The sequence below is a fragment of the Hyperolius riggenbachi genome, chromosome 1 (genome assembly GCF_040937935.1).
Source record: "Hyperolius riggenbachi isolate aHypRig1 chromosome 1, aHypRig1.pri, whole genome shotgun sequence".
NCBI classification, from domain to species: Eukaryota; Metazoa; Chordata; class Amphibia; order Anura; family Hyperoliidae; genus Hyperolius; species Hyperolius riggenbachi.
The window spans coordinates 317,566,462-317,591,125 of record NC_090646.1 but is presented as its reverse complement, the minus strand read 5'-3'; the positions used below and the strand labels follow the sequence as shown (position 1 = coordinate 317,591,125).

General features: G+C 42.8%; 1 protein-coding gene across 1 annotated transcript in view; it reads right to left on the bottom strand.

Moving 5' to 3' along the window:
• Positions 1-1,989: 1,989 nt before the first annotated feature.
• Positions 1,990-24,664, bottom strand: part of LOC137514739 (hepatoma-derived growth factor-related protein 2-like) — a 659,630-nt gene continuing 636,955 nt past the window's right edge. The window contains exon 13 of the mRNA XM_068234235.1: positions 1,990-2,711. Coding sequence (XP_068090336.1) covers positions 2,630-2,711 — 82 coding nt within the window. The 3' untranslated portion in view covers positions 1,990-2,629. The remainder of the gene's footprint in view (positions 2,712-24,664) is intronic.

The following is a 24,664-nucleotide window of genomic DNA, read 5'->3' as shown; positions in this document are numbered from 1 at the left end:
TTTTAGCCATAGCCCTGAACAAGCATGCAGCAGATCAGGTGTTTCTGACTTTATTGTCAGATCTGACAAAATTAGCTGCATGCTTGTTTCTGGTGTGATTCAGACACTACTGTAGCCAAAAAGACCAACAGGTCTGCCGGGCAACTGGTATTGGTTAAAAGGAAATAAATATGGCAGCTTCCATATTCCTCTCACTTCAGTTCCCCTTTAATGATTCAGAAACATTAAAGTGGACCTGAACTCTTGCACAGGACACAAGGGAAACATAGAGAAATATGTATTTAGATAGTTTAGCCTGTTCAATTTCCTTTCATTTGTGTCAAATCACTAGTTGTAATTTGATCTCTCCGTGTCAAATGACTGCCATGGCAGATAAGCTCATTTGAAAGCACAGGATGTTAACAATATGTCTGCTTCCATAAAAGCAGTCCTCCAGTCCCATGGGCACGGATCGCTCCCACGCCGCCATTCTCCGCTGCTCCGATATCGGGTGCTGTTACGTCCTCCATTGCACGCACTTCCTCTTGTACAGACTGGAGGAAGTAACAAAACCTGATATCGGAGCTGCGGGCAGCGGAGGACGGCCGTCTGGGAGTGATCCGTGTCCATGGGAATGTATAAAGCTTTTTTTTTTTCATCTCTGGTTCACTTTAAGTTATCATCACCAGCCCGGGACTGCATTTCATGATTTGAACAGTTCAACTAGTTTCAAAATCATTTTGAACAGTATGAATTTGAAACTATATAGACTATATCAAAGTGAGTCAGTGATCTGACTAAGGGTCAGGGTCTGCACATTTGCATGGTGGTGGGGGGTGTGGGAGACCTCATGCTTCATGCCAGAAGCAGGCAAGAATATTTAATATTCTATATTATATATAATTTATATATATTATAGAATATGAAATATTATTGCCTGTAATACAGTATTATATATATTATAGAATATTAAATATTCTTGCCTGCTGCTGGCATGAAGCATGAGGTCTCCCCCACCCCCCCACCACCATGCAAATGTGCATTAATACTCGTTATACATTGAATTTTAGTGATACTCAAGACAGTATTATATTTATGCACACCCTCAGGGCCCTACTTAAACTCTGCTCGCTAGTCTCTCACCTAAAATAATTCTAAACCCACCTGAGTGTCTTCCTTATTTAAATGAATCCTGCCACTGCTAGGATTCCTGGTTAAGCCTGGCTGCAACTGCAGGCCATGGAGCTTGCGTCCTCCTGCGCCGCTATGTGCATGCGTATGACGTCAATCGTGACGTCATGCGCAGACCGCACCCAGCAGGACCAGCAAATGGAATGTGCGGTGCGCCGGCAGCTCTGCGCTCCAGATACAGGAAGCCTCAGGGCTTGGTGAGTGAGTGGCCGGTAAATATTTTTAAATCTAACGGCGGCAGAGCGAGCTGGGGCGAGCGCTAGGGTGGACGACGTCCACCCTCTAATAAAAGTAGGTGGACTTGGTCCACCCGCGTTCATACAGCACTCGACCCATATATATATATATATATATATATATATATATATATATATATATATATATATATATATATATATATACATACACACACACAGTACAGACCAACAGTTAGGACACTCTCATTCAAAGAGTTTTCTTTATTTTCATGACTATGAACATTGTAGAATCACACTGAAGGCATCCAAACTATGAATTAACACATGTGGAAGTATAGTACATAACCAAAAAGTGTGAAACAACTGAAAATATGTCATATTCTGGGTTCTTCAAAGTAGCCACCTTTTGCTTTGATTACTGCTTTGCACACACTTGAAATTCTCTTGATGTGCTTCAAGAGGTACATTAAATGAATATAGGTATGCACACCTTTACAGAGGAGCAAGTGAAAACTGATTGCAAAAGGGTGCTATCAGTCGGTAAACCAGACCTGCACGAGGTCTTACAAAGTACTATATATACAAACAATGACTGGCACACCAGGCTGTTGCGTTGCTTAAACGTATTGTATTGAAATAAGGAATCAAAAAATGTCACAAAATGCAAACAATGGGCTATATACAGCGAAGTGAAGCCCAAAAAATGGTCACAATGAATATACAAAGCTGAACAACATGAACATATACAACAGGTGGCTCATATACATCAAAGTACAATCACTTCATTAAACTGGCAGCCGCCAGAAAGAATAAGAGAATGGGCTAAGCGTGACTGATGCGGCAGAAAATGTCACAATATGCTCTGGCAGTGTTAAGCAATAGCAGAGTGATTGTCAATAGTAATGTCCATAGTTACCCTGACAGCGCTGTTTCATTATCTTTATCAAACGGTAAGGAGAGAGTCCCCAGGTAGTGCTGCAGTGTGCTGTAGTAAAAACGCAATATAAATAGCAGTATACACGCTTGTTGAGCCCACGCCGGACACCGTGGGCCGGCCCAATGACGTTAATGACGTCGCGCGGCTTCCTGCCGCGGCGCCAATACATCACTTCCGGTCTGCATACATTGAGAACAGCTCCTGCCAACCATCTGCGGCCAGCAACGCCAGCCACAGTATGGGATGCAGGCGTCCTCCATCCCAGTGGTCGGACCAGGTACTGCAGCTAAACAACTGTGTGCGCAAACAGATAGGAGAAGGTGAATCATAAGCTGTGAAGCTGCAGAGTGTAGCGGTGTCCAGCTTGTTTGCCAAAACCTGTGTCCAGCGGTGGGGGCTCACATAGTCTAAAATACAAAAGAAGAAAGGTATTAAAAAAATGAAAAGGACATTAAAGCACCCTGGAGAACAAAAGTAAATATAAAACCAAGAAATGGCCAGGGAGCAGCTAACATGAGGATAAAATGTGGTGCGGCTTGTCCACACTAGACGAAGAGGGAATGAAGGCCATCCAGCATCCAGACACACATCAGGGAAATAAAGCACAGGGGCCAACGGTGGAAATGGGTCCCAAATTTCAAAAGCACTGGAAACCAAATAAGAAGCAGTGGGATATATCAGAACCTAGCGGTGGTGGGCTGGAAATGAATGATTTAACGGGTGAAAGGGGCCAGGCTAACGTCCTTACTCTTGGACACCACAGACGTCCTTTCTAAACTATCAGGCTTTGGGTTCTTTCCGTCTCCAGTATTCCTCTGCACCATGGATGTCACCAGCTTGTATACATCCATTCCACATAACACAGGAATTGAGGTAATCCAACAGAATTTTGATAAGCTATCCATACAACCGACTTTATCTGATTTTCTCCTGGCCCTATTGAGTCTGGTTCTGAAGCGTAGTTACTTCACTTTTGAGGGTACATTCTACCAACATCTACAAGGCATTGCAATGGGGAGCAATGTCGCTCCGGAATGCGCAAATCTATTCATGGAGTTTTTTGAGGAGAGCTTTGTCTATACTCACCCCCTGTACCTCAGCCAGACATTGTGCTGGCTGAGGTACATAGATGATATCCTCTTTATCTGGACAGGCTCAGAATCCCAATTACTCTCCTTTAAGGAGGATCTGGATCAATGCTTCCCCACGATCTTCTTCAGCCTTGAGTACAGTACCAGCAAAGTACACTTTTTGGACGTAAGGGTAAGATAAGAACTGCCCCCTACCGTAAGCCGACTGATAAGAATACTTACTTTTCAGCAAAGAGTTACCACCCCAAACGCCTTAAAGAGACTCCGTAACAAAAATTGCATCCTGTTTTTTATCATCCTACAAGTTCCAAAAGCTATTCTAATGTGTTCTGGCATACTGCAGCACGTTCTACTATCACCATCTCTGTAATAAAACAACTTATCTCTCTCTTGTCAGACTTGTCAGCCTGTGTCTGCCAAGTTCTTCAGTGTTGTGGTTCTGTGATGCATCTCCCCCCTCCAGGCCCTTCTCTGCACACTGCCTGTGTATTATTTAGATTAGGGCAGCTTCTCTCTTCTCTCTTATCTTTTACAAGCTGGATAAATCATCCTCTGAGCTGGCTGGGCTTTCACATACTGAGGAATTACATACACGCACAGCTGTCTGCACTCTGCAGGAAGAAACAGCCTGACACTTCAGTGGAAGATAGCTGCAGGGGGAAAGAAACACACAAATGATCTCTTGAGATTAAAAAGGAAGACTGTATACAGCCTGCTTGTGTATGGATGTATTTTCTTTGTGTGGACATACTGTACATCAACCTACTTCCTGTTTTGGTGGCCATTTTGTTTGTTTATAAACAAACTTTTTAAAACTGTTTTTAACCACTTTTAATGCGGCGAGGAGCGGCGAAATTGTGACAGAGGGTAATAGGAGATGTCTCCTAACGCACTGGTATGTTTAGTTTTGTGCGATTTTAACAATACAGATTCTCTTTAAGAAGGGACTTCCCTACAGTCAATTTCTACGTCTTAGACTGATTTCCTCAACCGATGAGGCCTTCTTTAGGGAGGCCGGGGTGATGTTTAACCACTTTAGAGAACATGGATACAAGACTAGCCTCCTCAATAGGGCCCTCTCACGTGCAGCTGCTAAAGATCAGAGCCAACTACTAGCACACAGACCCAACAGACCACATAACCGTATTCCCATTGTTTTAACCTACTCTCCTCTATCTCTACAGGCTCAAAGGAACATCCACCAACACTGGCATATACTGAATACTGACCCAACTACAGCCCAAGTGTTTCAAGTGCAACCTATCTGCGCCTTCAGGCGTTCTAAGAGCATTCATGACTTTCTGGTGCACGCTAGAAGCACCAAAAATCCAAGCACAAGTGAAGGTAATTGGCTTTGAATTTTTTCACGACCAAAAGGCATGTTCCCTTGCGGACATTGTGTCCAGTGTGGTTTCGTTAGACGGGGACCATCGTTTCCCCATCCACAAACTGGCAAAGCCATACCACTAGATGATTTTGCCAACTGCTCCTCTAAAAATGTTGTGTATTGCTTGAATTGTCCTTGTGGCAAAGTCTATGTGGGACAAACCACAAGAGACATTCGAACTCTCATTAGTGAGCATCGAAGCAATATTAGATGTGTCAATTTGATTTCACCGGTTGCGTAACACTTCTTGGAGGCAGGTCACAGTGTATCCCAGCTGAGATTTAGGGTGTTAGAACTGGTGAGCCCATCGTACAGGGGTGGGGACCTGGAACTCAAACTCCTACAGAAGGAGCTTTTTTGAATTTATAAACTCAAGAGCAAAGTCCCCCTAGGCATGAATGAGGACGTTAGCCTGGCCCTTTTCAGCCGTTAAATCATTCATTTCCAGCCCACCACCACTAGGTTCTGATATGTCCCACTGCTTTTTATTTGTCTTCCAGTGCTTTTGTAATTTGGGACCCATTTCCACCGTTGGCCCCTGTGCTTTATTTCCCTGATGTGTGTCTGGATGCTGGAGGGCCTCCATTCCCTCTTCGTCTAGTGTGGACAAGCCGCACCACACTTTATCCCTGTTACACTCATGTTAGCTGCTCTCCGGCCATTTCTTGGTTTTATACCGTATATACTCGCATGTAAGCAGACCCGCATACAAGCCGACCCCCCCAACTTTTACCTTAAAAAAACTGGAAAAAATGATTGACTCGCAAATAAGCCGGGGTAATGCAGTGGCTCCTAAGTTTCAATTACAAAAGTATGGTAAATGCCAATAAAATTACATTAATTCAGACATCAGAACAGTATGTTTTAAAATATTTATTTTAAAGAGAAGAACATGAGTCTAAATACTGACTGCACTAAATTCTGGTATAGGCTCATTATACCATAGGCTATGACTCAAAGACTCTATGGTGAAGTTGCAATATCTCTAAAAAGACTAGAGAAACCTACGACAACTGTAGTAAACTAGCTCTAGCGAAGAATAGGCACAACCAAGGCAATATGGTATACAGTAAACAATAACTCAAAAGTACAAGCAGCAACCAAGCTAAAACAGTTCAAAATCCTTCAAAAATGGATTCCTCATCTGTATCTGTGAACACATCTGCAAGTGGTGTGGGGTCATCTGTATAGATGTCTTCATCACTGACTTCATTTTCATCCCCATCACTGCTGTCATCCTCGTATAAAGCACTGTCCTCACTGCCATCCAAAGCATTGCTTATGCCACATTTCAGGAAGGCACGTCTCACCATCTCTTCAGGAATGTCTTCCCATGCATCTCGAACCCACTGTGTAATAAGTTCTATGCTTGGCTTCATTAGATTTCCACCTTTTGTCAGTTGAGCTTGACCTGATGACATCCACTCATGCCACATCTTGCGCACATGGTCTTTAAAGGGTTTGTTTAAAGAAACATCCAGGGGCTGCAATGCAGATGTTAGTCCGCCTGGAACAACAGCTAAAGTAACTTGACTAGATTTTGCAAGTTCTTTGATGTCATCAGATATGTGGGCCCTGAACATATCCCAAACCAGCAAAGATGTTTTTTTCTTTAAGGCTGCTCCTGGTCGTCCACTCCAAATTTCTTCCAGCCATTTTTTTGTTCCTTGTTCATCCATCCAACCTTTAACTTGGGTGCGCACAGTGATTCGCGGTGGGAATTTTACATTTTTAGGCAATGTCTTTCTTTTAAAAATGATGACAGGCCGCAGCTTGGTTCCATTAGCCGAACATGACAGGACAACTGTGAAATGATTTTTTTCATTTCCTGTGGTTCTGACAAAAATAGTTTTTTCTCCCAAACTTGCCACTGTTCTATTGCTTGGAAGATCAAAAGTCATGGCTGTTTCATCCATGTTCCCGATGTCTCCCAGGTCATAATTATGAAGTTTCCTCTGTTTGATAATGAATGAATGGAAAGATGTCACTTTTTCTGTAAGGTCTTGCGGCAACTTCTGTGAGATCTTTGTTCTTTGTCGCAAACATAGGCCAAACCGATTCATGAAGCGGGTACACCATCCTGCTGACGCAGCAAAATTTTCAATGCCTGGTACTTTGTACTTGTCTTCCTTTGCCATTTGAAGTGCACGTAGCCGTATTCCCATGCGTGTTACACAATAACCATTTTGCCACTCTAGAACCCATTTGTGCAATTCGCTCTCTAGAGCCTTATAAGGAGTTGTTGGACAACGTTGAGATTTCTTAGCTTTTGGAATCTGTTAACTCGGCCTTCATTTTCCGCCACTCCCTCACTTGTTTTTCATCAACTCCAAATTCCCTACTTGCAATACTGTTATTGCTTTCTTCTGCTCTTGCCACCGCCTTGAGCTTGAAAGCTGCTTCATATGACCTGCGTTTTCGTTTTGGTGCAAGATTAACGGTATCCATTTCTAAAAGAAAAGAAGAAAATACCAGTATAATGGGGGAAAAACTACTGTAATCTGCCACCATCTTAATCTTGACTGTATACCAGAGCATCCTAAGTAATAAAATCCCCCGTCCCATAGCCAAATATGCCCGTAGTAATGGCCAGCCATTCTTCTTATAGCTAGATGTACCCGCAGTAATGGCCAGCCTCCCTCTCCATAGTCAGATGAGCCCACAGTAATGGCCAGCCTCCCTCTCCATAGCCAGATGAGTCCGCAGTACTAGCAAGCCTCTTCTTGAGCCAGATGTGCCCACAATAATGGCCACTCTCCCTTCTCCATAGCCAGATGAGCCTAAAGCAATGGCAAGCTTCCTCTTCTTGAGCCAGATGTGCATTCAGTTATGGCCAGCTTCCCTCTCCATAGTCAGATTTGCTCACTATACTGGCCAGCCAGCCTCTCTGCTAACATGCTTTGCAGCGTGGAACCGATGTCTCTCTCAATAAGAGAAGGGTAAGGTCCCCGGATAATGTGTAATGCATGGAATTGCTTCCATTGTTTGTATTGTGAGATGCATTAGTTCTTAATGCACCTGTTCCACTGCAATGAGCACACTTGTGCCTTTGTGAGGCTTTTTAGCCCTATGCAGTGAGTATCTGTCAGGTGCATCTTGGTTAGATGCGCAACCATTTCAATTTCTCCCCTATTGCATGGCCAGCCAGCCTCTCCATAGCCAGCTTTGTGTTTAGTACTGTAATGGCTATCCCTCTCTCCATAGCCAGTGAAACACCACCCTGAAGTTCCAAATGCACTTTGGTACCGTCAGTGGCATAGCTAAGGAGCTGTGGGCCCTGATGCAAGTTTTACAATGGGGCCCCCCTATGCACTCTATACATAATTGATACGGCGCAACAAAACCACAACTACAGTGTCAAGGTGCAAGAAGGGGATGGGGAACAGTTTGTTAATGATTACCACTACCGGTATTCAAAGTATCTATAGAAGTGATTATTATGAGCACAGGACCAATAGAGAGCTAATACTGTAGTTAAGGGAGGGTGTTCTCGGTCCTCGCTTCGGTCAGACAACTTTTTGTGGAGATTGCACATCAGCACCCAGGCAGCTAACTCGGGTTGCAAGGTTAGTGCTGCTGATGGCCATTATGGAGTTAATTTCTGACCTGCATGACTTTGCACATGCTCAGTAGCATTTGTATGCTATTCTGTCGAAGGGCCCTGATGCGGTCGCAACCTCTGCAACCCCTATTGCTATGCCCCTGGGTACCATACTTTGCAAAGATCAATGTGAACATGAAATATGGCCTAAAACTGGAGACCTAGGCAGGAGGGTAAAGATCACAGTTGCACAAACAGCTAAAAGATGTTTGATCACAGCTTTCAGCAAGCAAACACTGTGATGAAGCATCTTAGTGCTGTTCAGTGCTGCTACCCTCCTACCTAGGTCTCTTCAGTTTTAGGCTATACTTCATGTCCACATTTATCTCCAAAACAGTAAAGCAATAATAATATGTTAGGCAGTGGATGTTACTGGGATGATGGCAGGCAGAGCTTATTATAAATACAGTAAATCACCAGTATATTCTGGAAGTTGGCTGTATGCAGGACTTGTACATGTGCTCACTGTTAATATAACAGTAAGCACATGTACAAGTCCTGCATACAGCAACTTCATGATTATACTGAGAGTTACTCAAAAAGCTCCTGCCTGCCATCAGTAATCTTGCTCTGCCAGCATTTTTACCAGCATATTTACCGCTGGTACTGCAGTGGGAGCCCTCTTTAGCCTCGCCTTGCTTTTCTCTCACCACTAGAGGGATGAGTCAGCTGACATCACACGCTGCGCTCCCGGGCTGCAGAGCGGCGCACCACGTGACTCCTGGCTCAGCGCTGGACTTCCTCCTCTCGTGCCTGCAAAGAAAACATGCCGCCAGGTGCCCACTCTGTGTCGCCGGCTCTCCGCCATGCCTCTCCGCCATGTGCCCGGGTCACCGCACGCTGCACTCGGGTGCAGAAGGAAACAACATGCCGCCGGGTGCCCGGGGAGCAGAGCGGCGCGCCACTTGACTCCTTGCTCAGAGCTGGACTTCCTCCTCTCGGGTCCCGGTGCCTGCAAAGTAAACATGCCGCCAGGTGCCCGCTCTGTGTCGCCGGCTGTCTGACATGCCTCGCCGCCATGTATACTCTGGCTGCCCGCACCTCTGTTTACCGCACGCTGCACTCGGGTGAGTCTAAATGATTGTAAAAGTTTGTGACTCTCATGGAAGCCGAGGGGGGCACTTTTGAGCACATTTTTGGTGCTCAAAAATTCGGCATACATGCGAGTATATACGGTATTTACTTTTGTTCCCCAGGGTGCTTTAATGTCCTTTTTATTTTTTTAATACCTTTTTTCTTTTGTATTTTAGACTATGTGAGCCCCCACCGCTGGACACAGTTATTGGCAAACAAGCTGGACACCGCTACACTCTGCAGCTTCACAGCTTATGATTCTCCTATCTGTTTGCAAACACAGTTGTTTAGCTGCAGTACCTGGTCCTACCACTGGGATAGAGGGTGCCTGCATCCCATACTGTGGCTGGCATTGCTGGCCGTAGATGGTTGGCAGGAGCTGTTGCCAATGTACGCAGACCGGAAGTGATGTATTGGCGCCGCGGCAGGAAGCCGCATGACGTCATTAACGTCATTAGGCCGGCCCACGGTGTCCGGCGTGGGCTCAACAAGCGTGTATACTGCTATTTAAACTGCGGTTTTACTACAACACAGTGCAGCACTACCTGGGGACTCTCTCCTTACCCTTTGATAAAGATAATGAAACAGCGCTGTCAGGGTAACTATGGACATTACTATTGACAATCACTCTGCTATTGCTTAACACTGCCAGAGCATATTGTGACATTTTCTGCCGCATCAGTTACTAAGCCTATTCTCTTATCCTTTCTGGCGGCTGCCAGTTTAATGAAGTGATTGTACTTTGATGTATATGATCCACCTGTTGTACAGTGGAGGAAATAATTATTTGACCCCTCACTGATTTTGTAAGTTTGTCCAATGACAAAGAAATGAAAAGTCTCAGAACAGTATCATTTCAATGGTAGGTTTATTTTAACAGTGGCAGATAGCACATCAAAAGGAAAATCGAAAAAATAACCTTAAATAAAAGATAGCAACTGATTTGCATTTCATTGAGTGAAATAAGTTTTTGAACCCTCTAACAATAAAAGACTTAATACTTAGTGGAAAAACTCTTGTTTGCAAGTACAGAGGTCAAACGTTTCTTGTAATTGATGACCAAGTTTGCACACATTTTAGGAGGAATGTTGGTCCACTCCTCTTTGCAGATCATCTCTAAATCCCTAAGGTTTCGAGGCTGTCTCTGTGCAACTCTGAGCTTGAGCTCCCTCCATAGGTTTTCTATTGGATTAAGGTCCGGAGACTGACTAGGCCACTCCATGACCTTAATGTGCTTCTTCTTGAGCCACTCCTTTGTTGCCTTTGCTGTATGTTTTGGGTCATTGTCGTGCTGGAACACCCATCCATGACCCATTTTCAGTTTCCTGGCAGAGGGAAGGAGGTTGTCGTTCAGGATTTCACGATACATGGCTCCGTCCATTTTCCCGTTAATGCGATTAAGTTGTCCTGTGCCCTTAGCAGAAAAACACCCCCAAAGCAAAATGTTTCCACCCCCATGCTTGATGGTGGGGATGGTGTTTTGGGGGTCATAGGCAGCATTTTTCTTCCTCCAAACACAGCGAGTTGAGTTAATGCCAAAGAGCTCTATTTTGGTCTCATCAGACCACAGCACCTTCTCCCAGTCACTCACAGAATCATTCAGGTGTTCATTGGCAAACTTCAGACGGGCCTGCACATGTGCCTTCTTGAGCAGGGGGACCTTGCGAGCCCTGCAGGATTTTAATCCATTGCGGTGTAATGTGTTTCCAATGGTTTTCTTGGTGACTGTGGTCCCTGCTAATTTGAGGTCATTCACTAACTCCTCCCGTGTAGTTCTAGGATGCTTTTTCACCTTTCTCAGAACCATTGACACCCCACGAGGTGAGATCTTGCATGGAGCCCCAGAGCGAGGTCGAGTGATGGTCATTTTGTGCTCCTTCCATTTTCGAACAATCGCACCAACGGTTGTCACCTTCTCTCCCAGCTTCTTGCTAATGGTTTTGTAGCCCATTCCAACCTTGTGCAGGTCTACAATTTTGTCTCTGACATCCTTGGACAGCTCTTTGGTCTTTCCCATGTTGGAGAGTTTGGAGTCTGCTTGATTGATTGATTCTGTGGACAGGTGTCTTTTATACAGGTGACTAGTTAAGACAGGTGTCCTTAATGAGGGTGACTAATTGAGTAGAAGTGTCTAACCACTCTGTGGGAGCCAGAACTCTTAATGGTTGGTAGGGGTTCAAAAACTTATTTCACTCAATGAAATGCAAATCAGTTTCCTTTTGATGTGCTATCTGCCACTGTTAAAATAAACCTACCATTGAAATGATACTGTTCTGAGACTTTTCATTTCTTTGTCATTGGACAAACTTACAAAATCAGTGAGGGGTCAAATAATTATTTCCTCCACTGTATATGTTCATGTTCAGCTTTGTATATTCACTGTGACCACTTTTTGGGCTTCACTTCGCTGTATACAGGATCTTCTCAAAAAATTAGCATATTGTGATAAAGTTCATTATTTTCTGTAATGTACTGATAAACATTCGACTTTCATATATTTTAGATTCAAATACACACAACTGAAGTAGTTCAAGCATTTTATTGTTTTAATATTGATGATTTTGGCATACAGCTCATGAAAACCCAAATTTCCTATCTCAAAAAATTAGCATATTTCATCCGACCAATAAAAGAAAAGTGTTTTTAAAACAAAAAAAGTCAACCCTCAAATAATTATGTTCAGTTATGCACTCAATACTTGGTCGGGAATCCTTTTGCAGAAATGACTACTTCAATGCGGCGTGGCATGGAGGCAATCAGCCTGTGGCACTGTTCAGGTGTTATGGAGGCCCAGGATGCTTTGATAGTGGCCTTAAGCTCATCCAGAGTGTTGGGTCTTGCTTCTCTCAACTTGCTCTTCACAATATCCCACAGATTATCTATGGGGTTCAGGTCAGGAGAGTTGGCAGGCCAATAGAGCACAGTAATACCATGGTCAGTAAACCATTTACCAGTGGTTTTGGTACCGTGAGCAGGTGCCAGGTCGTGCTGAAAAATGAAATCTTTATCTCCACAAAGCTTTTTAGCAGATGGAAGCATGAAGTGCTCCAAAATCTCCTGATAGCTAGCTGCATTGACCGTGTCCTTGATAAAACACAGTGGACCAACACCAGCAGCTGACATGGCACCTCAGACCATCACTGACTGTGGGTACTTGACACTGGACTTCAGGCATTTTGGCATTTCACTCTCCCCAGTCTTCCTCCAGACTCTGGCACCTTGATTTCTGAATGACATGTAAAAGTTGCTTTCATCTGAAAAAAGTACTTTGGACCACTGAGCAAGAGTCCAGTGCTGCTTCTCTGTAGCCCAGGTCAGGCGCTTCTGCCACTGTTTCTGGTTCAAAAGTGGGTTCATGCTTCCATCTGCTGAAAAGCTTTATGGAGATGAAGATTTCATTTTTCAGCACGACCTGGCACCTGCTCACAGTGCCAAAACCACTGGTAAATGGTTTACTGACCATGGTATTACTGTGCTCAATTGGCCTGCTAACTCTCCTGACCTGAACCCCATAGAGAATCTGTGGGATATTGTGAAGAGCAAGTTGAGAGACACAAGACCCAACACTCTGGATGAGCTTAACCACTTCGCCACTGAGGGGTTTCACCCCCTGACCACCAGAGCAATTTTCACCTTTCAGCGCTCCTTCCATTCATTCGTCTATAACTTTATTATTACTTATCGCAATGAAATGAACTATATCTTGTTTTTTTCGCCACCAATTAGGCTTTCTTTAGGTGGGACATTATGCCAAGAATTATTTTTTTCTAAATGTGTTTTAATGGGAAAATAGGAAAAATGTGGGGAAAAAAATAATTATTTTTCAGTTTTCGGCCATTATAGTTTTTAAATAATGCATGCTACTGTAATTAAAACCCATGAAACGTATTTGCCCTTTTGTCCCGGTTATAAAACCATTTAAATTATGTCCCTATCACAATGTTTGGCGCCAATATTTTATTTGGAAATAAAGGTGCATTTTTTTCAGTTTTGCGTCCATCCCTAATTACAAGCCCATAGTTTATAAAGTAACAGTGTTATACCCTCTTGACATAAATATTTAAAAAGTTCAGTCCCTAAGGTAACTATTTATGTATTTTTTTTTAATTGTAAATTTTTTAATTTTTTTTTAATTACAAAAAAAAAAAAATGGGGAGTGTGGGAGGTAATGAGTTAATTTTATGTGTAAAAGTCATTTATTTGTATGTGAAAAATGTGTAGGGTGTAGTTTACTATTTGGCCACAAGATGGCCACAGTAACTTTTTGTTTTAATGCGACCTCCAAGCTTGGAGGAAGAATAAGGAGGCTGGACACGTGAGTTTTTTCTCACAATGATCGCGCTGCCCATAGGAGAGCAGCTGATCATTGCGGGGCTTAGATCAACGAACGGGAATGGATTTTCCCGTTCATTGATCTCTGGGCGAGCGGGCGGCGGCGGTTTTACTAGCGGCGGGCGGCGTGTTTACGAGCGGGAGCACGGGCAGCGTCGGGAACGCGGAAAGTACGTGTTTCTCCGTCCCTGGTTTTTAAAGGATGGAAAAAGGGGCGGAGAAATACGTACGCGCGGGGGTAAAGTGGTTAAGGCCGCTATCAAAGCATCCTGGGCCTCCATAACTCCTGAGCAGTGCCACAGGCTGATTGCCTCCATGCCAAGCCGCATTGAAGCAGTCATTTCTGCAAAAGGATTCCCGACCAAGTATTGAGTGCATAACTAAACATAATTATTTGAAGGTTGACTTTTTTGTTTTAAAAACACTTTTCTTTTATTGGTCGGATGAAATATGCTAATTTTTTGAGATAGGAAATTTGGGTTTTCATGAGCTGTATGCCAAAAGCATCAATATTAAAACAATAAAAGGCTTGAACTACTTCAGTTGTGTGTATTTGAATCTAAAATATATGAAAGTCCAATGTTTATCAGTACATTACAGAAAATAATGAACTTTATCACAATATGCTAATTTTTTGAGAAGATCCTGTATAGCCCATTGTTTGCATTTTGTGACATTTTTTGATTCCTTGTTTCAATACAATACGTTTAAGCAACGCAACAGCCTGGTGTGCCAGTCATTTATAGTACTTTGTAAGACCTTGTGCAGGTCTGATTTACTGACTGATAGCACCCTTTTGCAATCAGTTTTCACTTGCTCCTTTGTAAAGGTGTGCATACCTATATTCATTTAATGTACATCTTGCAGCGGCAGGCTATTCCATCCGGTTTGCGTTTTAGTGGGACTATCATTTATTTTTCAACAGGACAACAGGACAATGACCCAAAACACACCTCCAGGCTGTGTAAAGGGCTATTTGACCAGGAAGGAGAGTGATGGGGTGCTGCGCCAGATGACCAGGCCTCCACAGTCACCAGACCTGAACCCAATCGAGATGGTTTGGGGTGAGCTGGACCTCAGAGTGAAGGCAAAATGGCCAACAAGTGCTAAGCATCTCTGGGAACTCCTTCAAGACTGTTGGAAGACCATTTCAGGTGACTACCTCTTGAAGCTCATCAAGAGAATGCCAAGAGTGTGCAAAGCAGTAATCAAAGCAAAAGATGGCTACTTTGAAGAACCTAGAATATGACAAATTTTCATTTGTTTCACACTTTTTGGTTGTGTACTATACTTTCACATGTGTTAATTCATAGTTTGGATGCCTTCAGTTTGAATCTACAATGTTCATAGCCATGAAAATAAAGAAAACTATTTGAATGAGAAGGTGTGTCCAAACTTTTGGTCTGTAACATATATATATATATATATATATATATATATATATATATATATATATATATATATATATATATTCACACACATATTTGGGCAGCATGGTGGCGTAGTGATTAAAAATTTCGCCTTGCATTTGCAGCGCTGGTTCCCCGGTTTCAATCCCAGCCATATGGAGTTTGTATGTTCTCACCGTGTCTGTGTGGATTTCCTCCGGGCACTCGTGTTTCCTTCCAAATCCCAAAAATATACAGATAAGTTTATTGGCTTCCCCCTAAAAACTGAGACTACAATACATACACTACACTATACATACATAGACAAATAACTATGGTAGATTGATTAGATTGTGGGACAGTTAAGTGACAAGACAATATACTCTGTGCAGCGCTGTGGAAGATGTCGGTGCTAGATATATATATATTTCCCTGGTGCTTCCATGGCAGCATACTATGGTTCTGGCCCCACCCCTGAACCCTATTGGACACCATAAGTATACATTTGTTGAGAGTATCACCCGCAAGTATTTTTTTTCCTTTGTATTCCCCTTTGGACACTATTTCTATTTTCTTTCCTTCTCTTCATTTCTTTTTTTAGTCCCCTTTCTACCCCGGGGTTTATCCCTTTCCCTGGGAAGTCTCTGCATAGGTACTAAATGTACCTCACACAGAGAGCCGGGTCTTCTGGTCCTGGAGATATACATGTGTGCTAAATGCATACAAATGAGAAATGCCTGCATCAGTATCCTGTGCTAAATGCATACAGGTGAGCAATGGCTGTATTACTTTCATGTGCTACATGCATCCTAATGAACTTTGGCTGTATTACCTTCATGCGCTACATGCATACTAATGAACTTTGGCTGCATTATCTTCATATGCTACATGCATACTAATGAACTTTGGCTGCATTACCTTCATGTGCTAGATGCATACTAATGAACTTTGGCTGCATTACTTTTATGTGCAAAATGCTTACATATGAAGTATCAGGTTTGGAAATGAAGGTTGTGCATGTAGTTTATGAGCTAAGCCACATTAATCCTTAAGGAGAAGAGTGTAAGGTAGTACAAAAAGCTCATTTATTAGTACATATGAAGTATGACTGCATTACTTTCATGTGTAAGATGTATGCAAATTAACTATGACTGCATTACTTTTATGTGCAAGATGCATGCAAATGAGCTATGATTGCATTATATTCACTTGCAAAATGCTTACAAATGAACTATGGCTGCATTACTTTCATGTGCAAGATGCATACAAATGAACTATGGCTGCATTACTTGATCTATGGCTGCATTATGGTGTGCAGGGGCAAACGCAGGTTTTTTAAGGGGGGGATTCCTGAAAGGTCCAGAAGTACTTATGTCCCAGAGTGCTTCCGAATACAGGTGGCTCCATACTGCCCATGCACAAAAGTGCGCTGGCGTATTACGGAGCTGCCTATCTTTGGAAGTACTCAAGGACACGAGGCGTAACAATAATGCCTGCAGCCCCTGCTCCCGCGGGGGGACGACGTTTTGTGGGGGCTGGAGGGGTGGCAGCATGAGGGGAAAGCCGTGGCCACAGTTGCAGTCCCACATCACACAGAGGCTACCTGCCTGTAATAGGACTCCTGTCTCTGCCAGTCTCTCACACAAGTCAGTAAGCAGCCCTCCTGGAGTCTAGGGACTGTCAAACACTTTTCAACTTGTTTAACACCTTATCCACACATGCAGTCATTATAACAATGGGGAGAGAACAGACAGATGTTTTCCCACAGACCCTCCAGACAAGCTCTACATCATGTTGTGTATATTTACCAGCTTGCCTGTCCTCTAATTGCACTTTTATCAGCTAGTCTAGTGTTTCACATTGCCTTACAACAACAAACCTGAATACACCAGACACAGGACCAGCCCTAAATCACTGAATGAAAGGCAGCCTGGGGGGAGATTACCCCCTTCCAGCCAGCACTAGGGGAAGGGGGAAAACAAGGGTGAATGAGGGAGAGAGGAGGAGTGGAGAGACTGAGATAGAGCAGAGAGCGTATCTGTATTGCAGTCCCACATCACACAGGCTACTTGCATGTAATGCGTCTCCTGTCCCTGCCAGCCAAATCCAAAAAAGCTTTATTGGCAGGACCAAATACATTTAGATTTTTTTTTTTTTTTAAGGATATTATTGTAAGATACTTTTAAGATACTTTTTTTTTGTAAATTAATCCCTTGGGAGAAAATGACTTATCACAGGAGTATTAGCAGTGTCCCAGCACATCACCTCTAGTTAGGACGTTAAATAAGTTATCAAGGAAAGGGAGGTGCTGAAGTGGGTGTGGCCAGAAAATTAGCAAAAATCAGTAACCCTTCGCACACTCGCATGCAAATGTTCAAACAAATGCATGAACAAATTCACTCATCCAGGCACCACTGTTATCCCTACAGCTAAGTTAAAAGCCGGGGTCTTAGTTCACAGAAGAATGCACTCTAAAGGGGCATACAGACATGCGACTAAAGTCGTTGGTAACGAACGACTAACGATCGTTTATAACGACAATCGTTACAAAATAACCGCTAACGATCGTTAAGGGTAACGATCACCGACCGAAGTCGTTGCAAACTGGAAATCCGTCCTGGCGGATTTTTTGTAACGACGATCGTTAGAAAAAGTACGTGTGTATGCTGATCGTTACAAAAACGATCGTTCGTTACGTACCGTACATGCGCAGACAGAGAGAGAGACAGAGAGATGTATATAGATATATGTATATAGATATATATATATGTATATATAGATGTAGATAGATGTATAAAGATATATATGTGTATATATATATATATATATATATATATATATATATATATATATATATATATGTATCTATAGATGTACATAGATTTGTATATATATATATATATATATCCACTTGTGTACTGTATGCATCTATCCCCCCTGATCACCTGTCAATCACCTGTCAATCACCTGTCAATCACCCCCTGTCACTGCCACCCATCAATCAGCCCCTAACCTGCCCCTTGCGGGCAATCTGATCACCCACCCACACCAATAGATCGCCCGCAGATCCGACATCAGATCACCTCCCAAATCCATTGTTTACATCTCTTATCTCCTCTAAACACCCACTAATTACCCATCAATCACCCCCTATCACCACCTGTCACTGTTACCCATCAGATTAGACCCTAATCTGCCCCTTGCGGGCACCCAATCACCCGCCCACACGCTCAGATTGCCCTCAGACCCCCCCCCTTATCAATTCGCCCGTGCAATATTTACATCTGTTATTCCCTGTAATAACCCACTGATCACCTGTCAATCACCCATCAATCACCCCCTGTCACTGCCACCCATCAATCACCCCCTGTCACTGCCACCCATCAAACAGCCCCTAACCTGCCCCTTGCGGGCAATCTGATCACCCACCCACACCAATAGATCGCCCGCAGATCCGACATCAGATCACCTCCCAAATCCATTGTTTACATCTCTTATCTCCTCTAAACACCCACTAATTACCCATCAATCACCCCTATCACCACCTGTCACTGTTACCCATCAGATTAGACCCTAATCTGCCCCTTGCGGGCACCCAATCACCCGCCCACACGCTCAGATTGCCCTCAGACCCCCCCTTATCAATTCGCCCGTGCAATATTTACATCTGTTATTCCCTGTAATAACCCACTGATCACCTGTCAATCACCCATCAATCACCCCCTGTCACTGCCACCCATCAATCACCCCCTGTCACTGCCACCCATCAAACAGCCCCTAACCTGCCCCTTGCGGGCAATCTGATCACCCACCCACACCAATAGATCGCCCGCAGATCTTCTCTCCTCTAAACACCCACTAATTACCCATCAATCACCCCCTATCACCACCTGTCACTGTTACCCATCAGATTAGACCCTAATCTGCCCCTTGCGGGCTCCCAATCACCCGCCCACACCTCAGAACGCCCTCAGACCCCAGCCCTGATCACCTCGCCAGTGCATTGCTTGCATCTATTTCCCCCCTCTAATCACACCTTGAGACACCCATCAATCACCTCCTGTCACCCCCTAGCACACCTACCCATCAGATCAGGCCCTAATTTGCCCCGTGTGGGCTCCTGATCACTCGGCCAAACCCTCAGATCCCCCTCAGACCCCCTTCCGATCACGTCCCCAGTGCATTGATTGCATCTATTTTCCCCTCTAACCGCCCCCTGAGACACCCATCAATCACCTCCTGTCACCCCCCTAGCACTCCTATCCATCAGATCAGGCCCAATACATCCTGTCATCTAAGAGGCCACCCTGCTTATGACCGCTTCCACAAAATTTGCCCCCTCATAGACCACCTGTCATCAAAATTTGCAGATGCTTATACCCCTGAACAGTCATTTTGAGAAATTTGGTTTCCAGACTACTCACAGTTTTGGGCCCGTAAAATGCCAGGGCAGTATAGGAACCCCACAAGTGACCCCATTTTAGAAAGAAGACACCCCAAGGTATTCTGTTAGGTGTATGATGAGTTCATAGAATATTTTATTTTTTGTCAAAAGTTAGAGGAAATTGGATTTTTATTGTTTTTTTCACAAAGTGTCATTTTTCACTAACTTGTGACAAAAAATAAAATCTTCTATGAACTCACCATACCCCTAACGGAATACCTTGGGGTGTCTTCTTTCTAAAATGGGGTCACTTGTGGGGTTCCTATACTGCCCTGGCATTTTAGGGGCCCTAAACCGTGAGGAGTAGTCTAGAATCCAAATGCCTCAAAATGACCTGTGAATAGGACGTTAGGCCCCTTAGCGCACCTAGGTTGCAAAAAAGTGTCACACATGTGGTATCGCCGTACTCAGAAGAAGTAGTATAATGTGTTTTGCGGTGTATTTTTATACATACCCATGCTGGGTGGGAGAAATCTCTCTGTAAATGGACAATTGTGTGTAAAAAAAATCAAATAATTGTCATTTACAGAGATATTTCTCCCACCCAGCATCTGTATGTGTAAAAATACACCCCAAAACACATTATACTATCCCTTTAGGATTTCACAGGTCATTTTGCGACATTTGGTTTCAAGACTACTCCTCACGGTTTAGGGCCCCTAAAATGCCAGGGCAGTATAGGAACCCCACAAATGACCCCATTTTAGAAAGAAGACACCCCAAGGTATTCCGTTAGGAGTATGGTGAGTTCATAGAAGATTTTTTTTTTTGTCACAAGTTAGCGGAAAATGACACTTTGTGAAAAAAAACAATTAACATCAATTTCCGCTAACTTGTGACAAAAAAAAAAAATCTTCTATGAACTCACCATACTCCTAATGGAATACCTTGGGGTGTCTTCTTTCTAAAATGGGGTAATTTGTGGGGTTCCTATACTGTCCTGGCATTTTAGGGGCCCTAAACCGTGAGGAGTAGTCTTGAAACGAAATTTCTCAAAATGACCTGTGAAATCCTAAAGGTACTCATTGGACTTTGGGCCCCTTAGCGCAGTTAGGGTGCAAAAAAGTGCCACACATGTGGTATCGCCGTACTCAGGAGAAGTAGTATAATGTGTTTTGGGGTGTATTTTTCCACATACCCATGCTGAGTGGGAGAAATATCTCTATAAATAGACAATTGTGTGTAAAAAAAATAAAAAAATTGTCATTTACGGAGATATTTCTCCCACCCAGCATGGGTATGTGTAAAAATACACCCCAAAACACATTATACTACTTTTCCTGAGTACGGCAATACCACATGTGTGGCACTTTTTTGCAGCCTAACTGCGCTAAGGGGCCCAAAGTCCAATCAGCATCTTTAGGCTTTACAGGGGTGCTTACAATTAGGCACCCCCCAAAATGCCAGGACAGTGAACACACCCCACAAATGACCCCATTTTGGAAAGTAGACACTTCAAGGTATTCAGAGAGGAGCATAGTGAGTCCGTGGCAGATTTCATTTTTTTTTTTGTCGCAAGTTAGAAGAAATGGAAACTTTTTTTTTTTTTGTTGTTGTTGTCACAAAGTGTCATTTTCTGCTAACTTGTGACAAAAAATAAAATCTTCTATGAACTCACCATGCCTCTCACTGAATACTTTGGGATGTCTTCTTTCCAAAATGGGGTCATTTGGGGGGTATTTGTACTATCCTGGAATTTTAGCCCCTCATGAAACCTGACAGGTGCGCAGAAAAGTCAGAGATGCTTGAAAATGGGAAAATTCACTTTTGGCACCATAGTTTGTAAACGCTATAACTTTTACCCAATCCAATAAATATACACTGAATGGGTTTTTTTTTATCAAAGACATGTAGCAGAATAACTTTCGCGCTCAAATGTATAGGAAATTTTACTTTATTTGAAAAATGTCAGCACAGAAAGTTAAAGAAGTCATTTTTTTGACAAAATTCATGTCTTTTTTGATGAATATAATAAAAAGTAAAACTCGCAGCAGCAATCAAATAGCATCAAAAGAAAGCTGTATTAGTGACAAGAAAAGGAGGTAAAATTCATTTAGGTGGTAGGTTGTATGACCGAGCATTAAACCGTGAAAGCTGCAGTGGTCTGAATGGAGAAAAAGGCTCTGGTCCTTAAGGGGCGAAAAGACTGTGGTCCTGAAGTGGATATATATATATATATAGATAGATAGATAGATAGATATGTAGATAGATGTAGATAGATATATGTTGACATAGATAGAGATATATCTATCTATATCTCTCTCTCTGTGTATATATATATATATATATATATATATATATATATATATATACAGATAGATATGGGTTTGTGTGTGTGATTGTGTAGTAAACACTATGTGATATTTATTTGATAAAGTGTTATTTTCTGCTCACTATATAATAATAAATGTTAATTCAAAGGTGTATAATAAACAGGCGAGTGTTAAAGTTGTACAAATTTTGATTTATTTACAAAAAACAAGTATATATTATTAATTGTTTAAAAGTTTCGCAACCTTTTGCTTCATGGCGTTTATTTCCTGCTGATACTTCGACAGAGATGCCCACATATCGCACTTCATGACCTCCGCCTTGCCATACAAATCATCCAATGCCTCCGTGATGTCAAGTACTTGTTGTTTTTCTGTGTGAGTAAAAAGAGTATATACATATGTGATTGTACATATTGTCATTGGAGCATATTGGCACTCTCTCGCTCTCTCTCTCTCTCTTTCTGTTTCTCTCTCTCTCTCTCTCTCTCTCTCTCTCTCTCTCTCTCTCTCGAGAGAGAGAGAGAGAGAGAGAGAGAGAGAGAGAGAGAGAGAGACAGAGAGAGAGAGAGACTGAGAGAGAGAGACAGAGAGAGAGAGAGAGAGAGAGAGAGACAGAGAGAGAGAGAAACACAACACAGAGAGAGAGAGAGAGAGAGAGAGAGAGAGAGAGAGAGAGAGAGAGAGAGAGAGAGAGAGAGAGAGAGAGAGAGGGGGGAACAGGGGAGATGGATGGATACAGAGAAACACATACATACACACATGTTCACTGGCGGCATCATACATAAATGTGAATGTTGGAATGTGACATTCTATTGTGATCCATATACACTCATTGTGTCGTTCACATACATGGCATACTCCCTACCGTGTTTAAAGAGGGCAAACTAATTTGATACCATGTTAATATGAATTATGATGTAAATTTAAACTTAAGTTTGTGTCTGTGTCAAGCAATATTAACGGCCAACGACTTTATCTCCAGAGTATACCTGTGTTGTATGGAGCATTATAAAACAAAACACTCATGATCTTTACAAGTGCCAATGTGGTGTCATATGGAACAGGGAAGTGTGTTGGCCTTGTCAGGGCTACATTATGATTTGGCTAATGGGATAAATGTTGAATGTTGGCAGTACACAGAGTTCTCTCATTCTAATTACCCGAAGCATTTGCCATAAGAAGCTAGTTGCTTTTTGGAGGTAACCCACCCCTATGGGAACACATTATTCGTTTAAAATGTGTGCTGGTTTTTTTAAGAATGTGCTAAAAAATGGTGATTATTATTAACGTCACAATTCTGATGTGTGTTCTGATACTTACTTAGAACAATACTTTCATTTGGGTCATCAGCTGTCTCCTCATCCTCTTGTGTTTCCAAATCCACGTCTTGTGGTTGTGGTAAAACCTCCTCCTCCTCCTCATCAGATGGGTTTGGGCATACTGGAAAAGAGTATTATACATGTGTTGTTACTGATATGTTCACATACTCTGTGTAATCATACAAAGGCTTTCCACAACATGCAACACACAAGTGTTAAACAATACACACCCAGAGATATGATTGGTTGATGCAATAATGTAAATGTGATGATAGGAGTGTTATTATAGTAAACATGCATAAAGCCTCCACCAAAGCCACTTTGCCCATTACGAATGAGACATCGAATCTTGATGTGCAACATATAATTGTGTGAATCAATAAGTGCATGATTGTCTAGCATGCACTACAGATATAATGCATATATATTGTGAGTATGTGTACATGTGAAACTTACCAATACTCTCTCCAAGAACATGTCAGTCTGTGGACACAGTTGTTGTGCTTTGGTAGTATGTGTTTAAAATGAAGAATGACAATATCAATATTACAATTGTATTATGTATGTAGGCACACACATTTTGTAATACACGTCAACTTTTACATGCAGTGCACACCTACCTTCATGAGCTATCGCTTCACTTGTCTGTGCAGGATCAATTTCTGTGCCACCCGTGTTTTGGACCTCTTCATCCAAATCTACAAACAATGTTACAGCCGTTAATTAATTAATCTTACAGACTGGAATGGCTGTCAAGAATTGATACTACTAACATAACATTACTTTATACATATGGTGTCCAGTACAGATAGCTTCTAATCCACTTGGTCTGTCATGTTGCTACTGGTAGCTGAGAGTACTGTAAGCTTCTTCTAACAAACAAGTGCAACATGGGCCATTGACAGTGTTAATACACTTATATTATTCTAGTGGAGTAGGTGTATTTTTTTCTAATACTGCTGTGATGACTACCCACATAAGTTATTTTGTGGTCCCTCAAACACCATTATCATGGTCCTACCACTCACACTCCCTGGGTCAAAACAACAAAGGTGGCCTTTTGTGGGTGGGGCAAGTGGGTCAATTGGTCCTGGCCTCACGCCTGGTGGAGAAGGGGCCATAACCTCTGTGGTGGGACAGCGGTCATATTACGTCACAACTCACTTGACTTCCAACGATACACCATAGGCTCGATCTCCTTACTCCTCCTGGATCCGTCACATTGCTAACTGCGCCCTCTGTGATGAAGTGACCGCATGTCCTCACCGGAGGCACAATAAGCAATGTAACAGATGCCGGCACATACAGTAGATCGAGGCTGTGGGTGATTGTTTGAGGGATGGTGAGTTTAAACTACTATGCCTGCTCACCCTGCTGCTGCAGGACACCTAGCTATGTAATGGAGTGTGTGTGTGTTTCCCCAGTATATCTGTGTGGCGAGGGCCTGCATA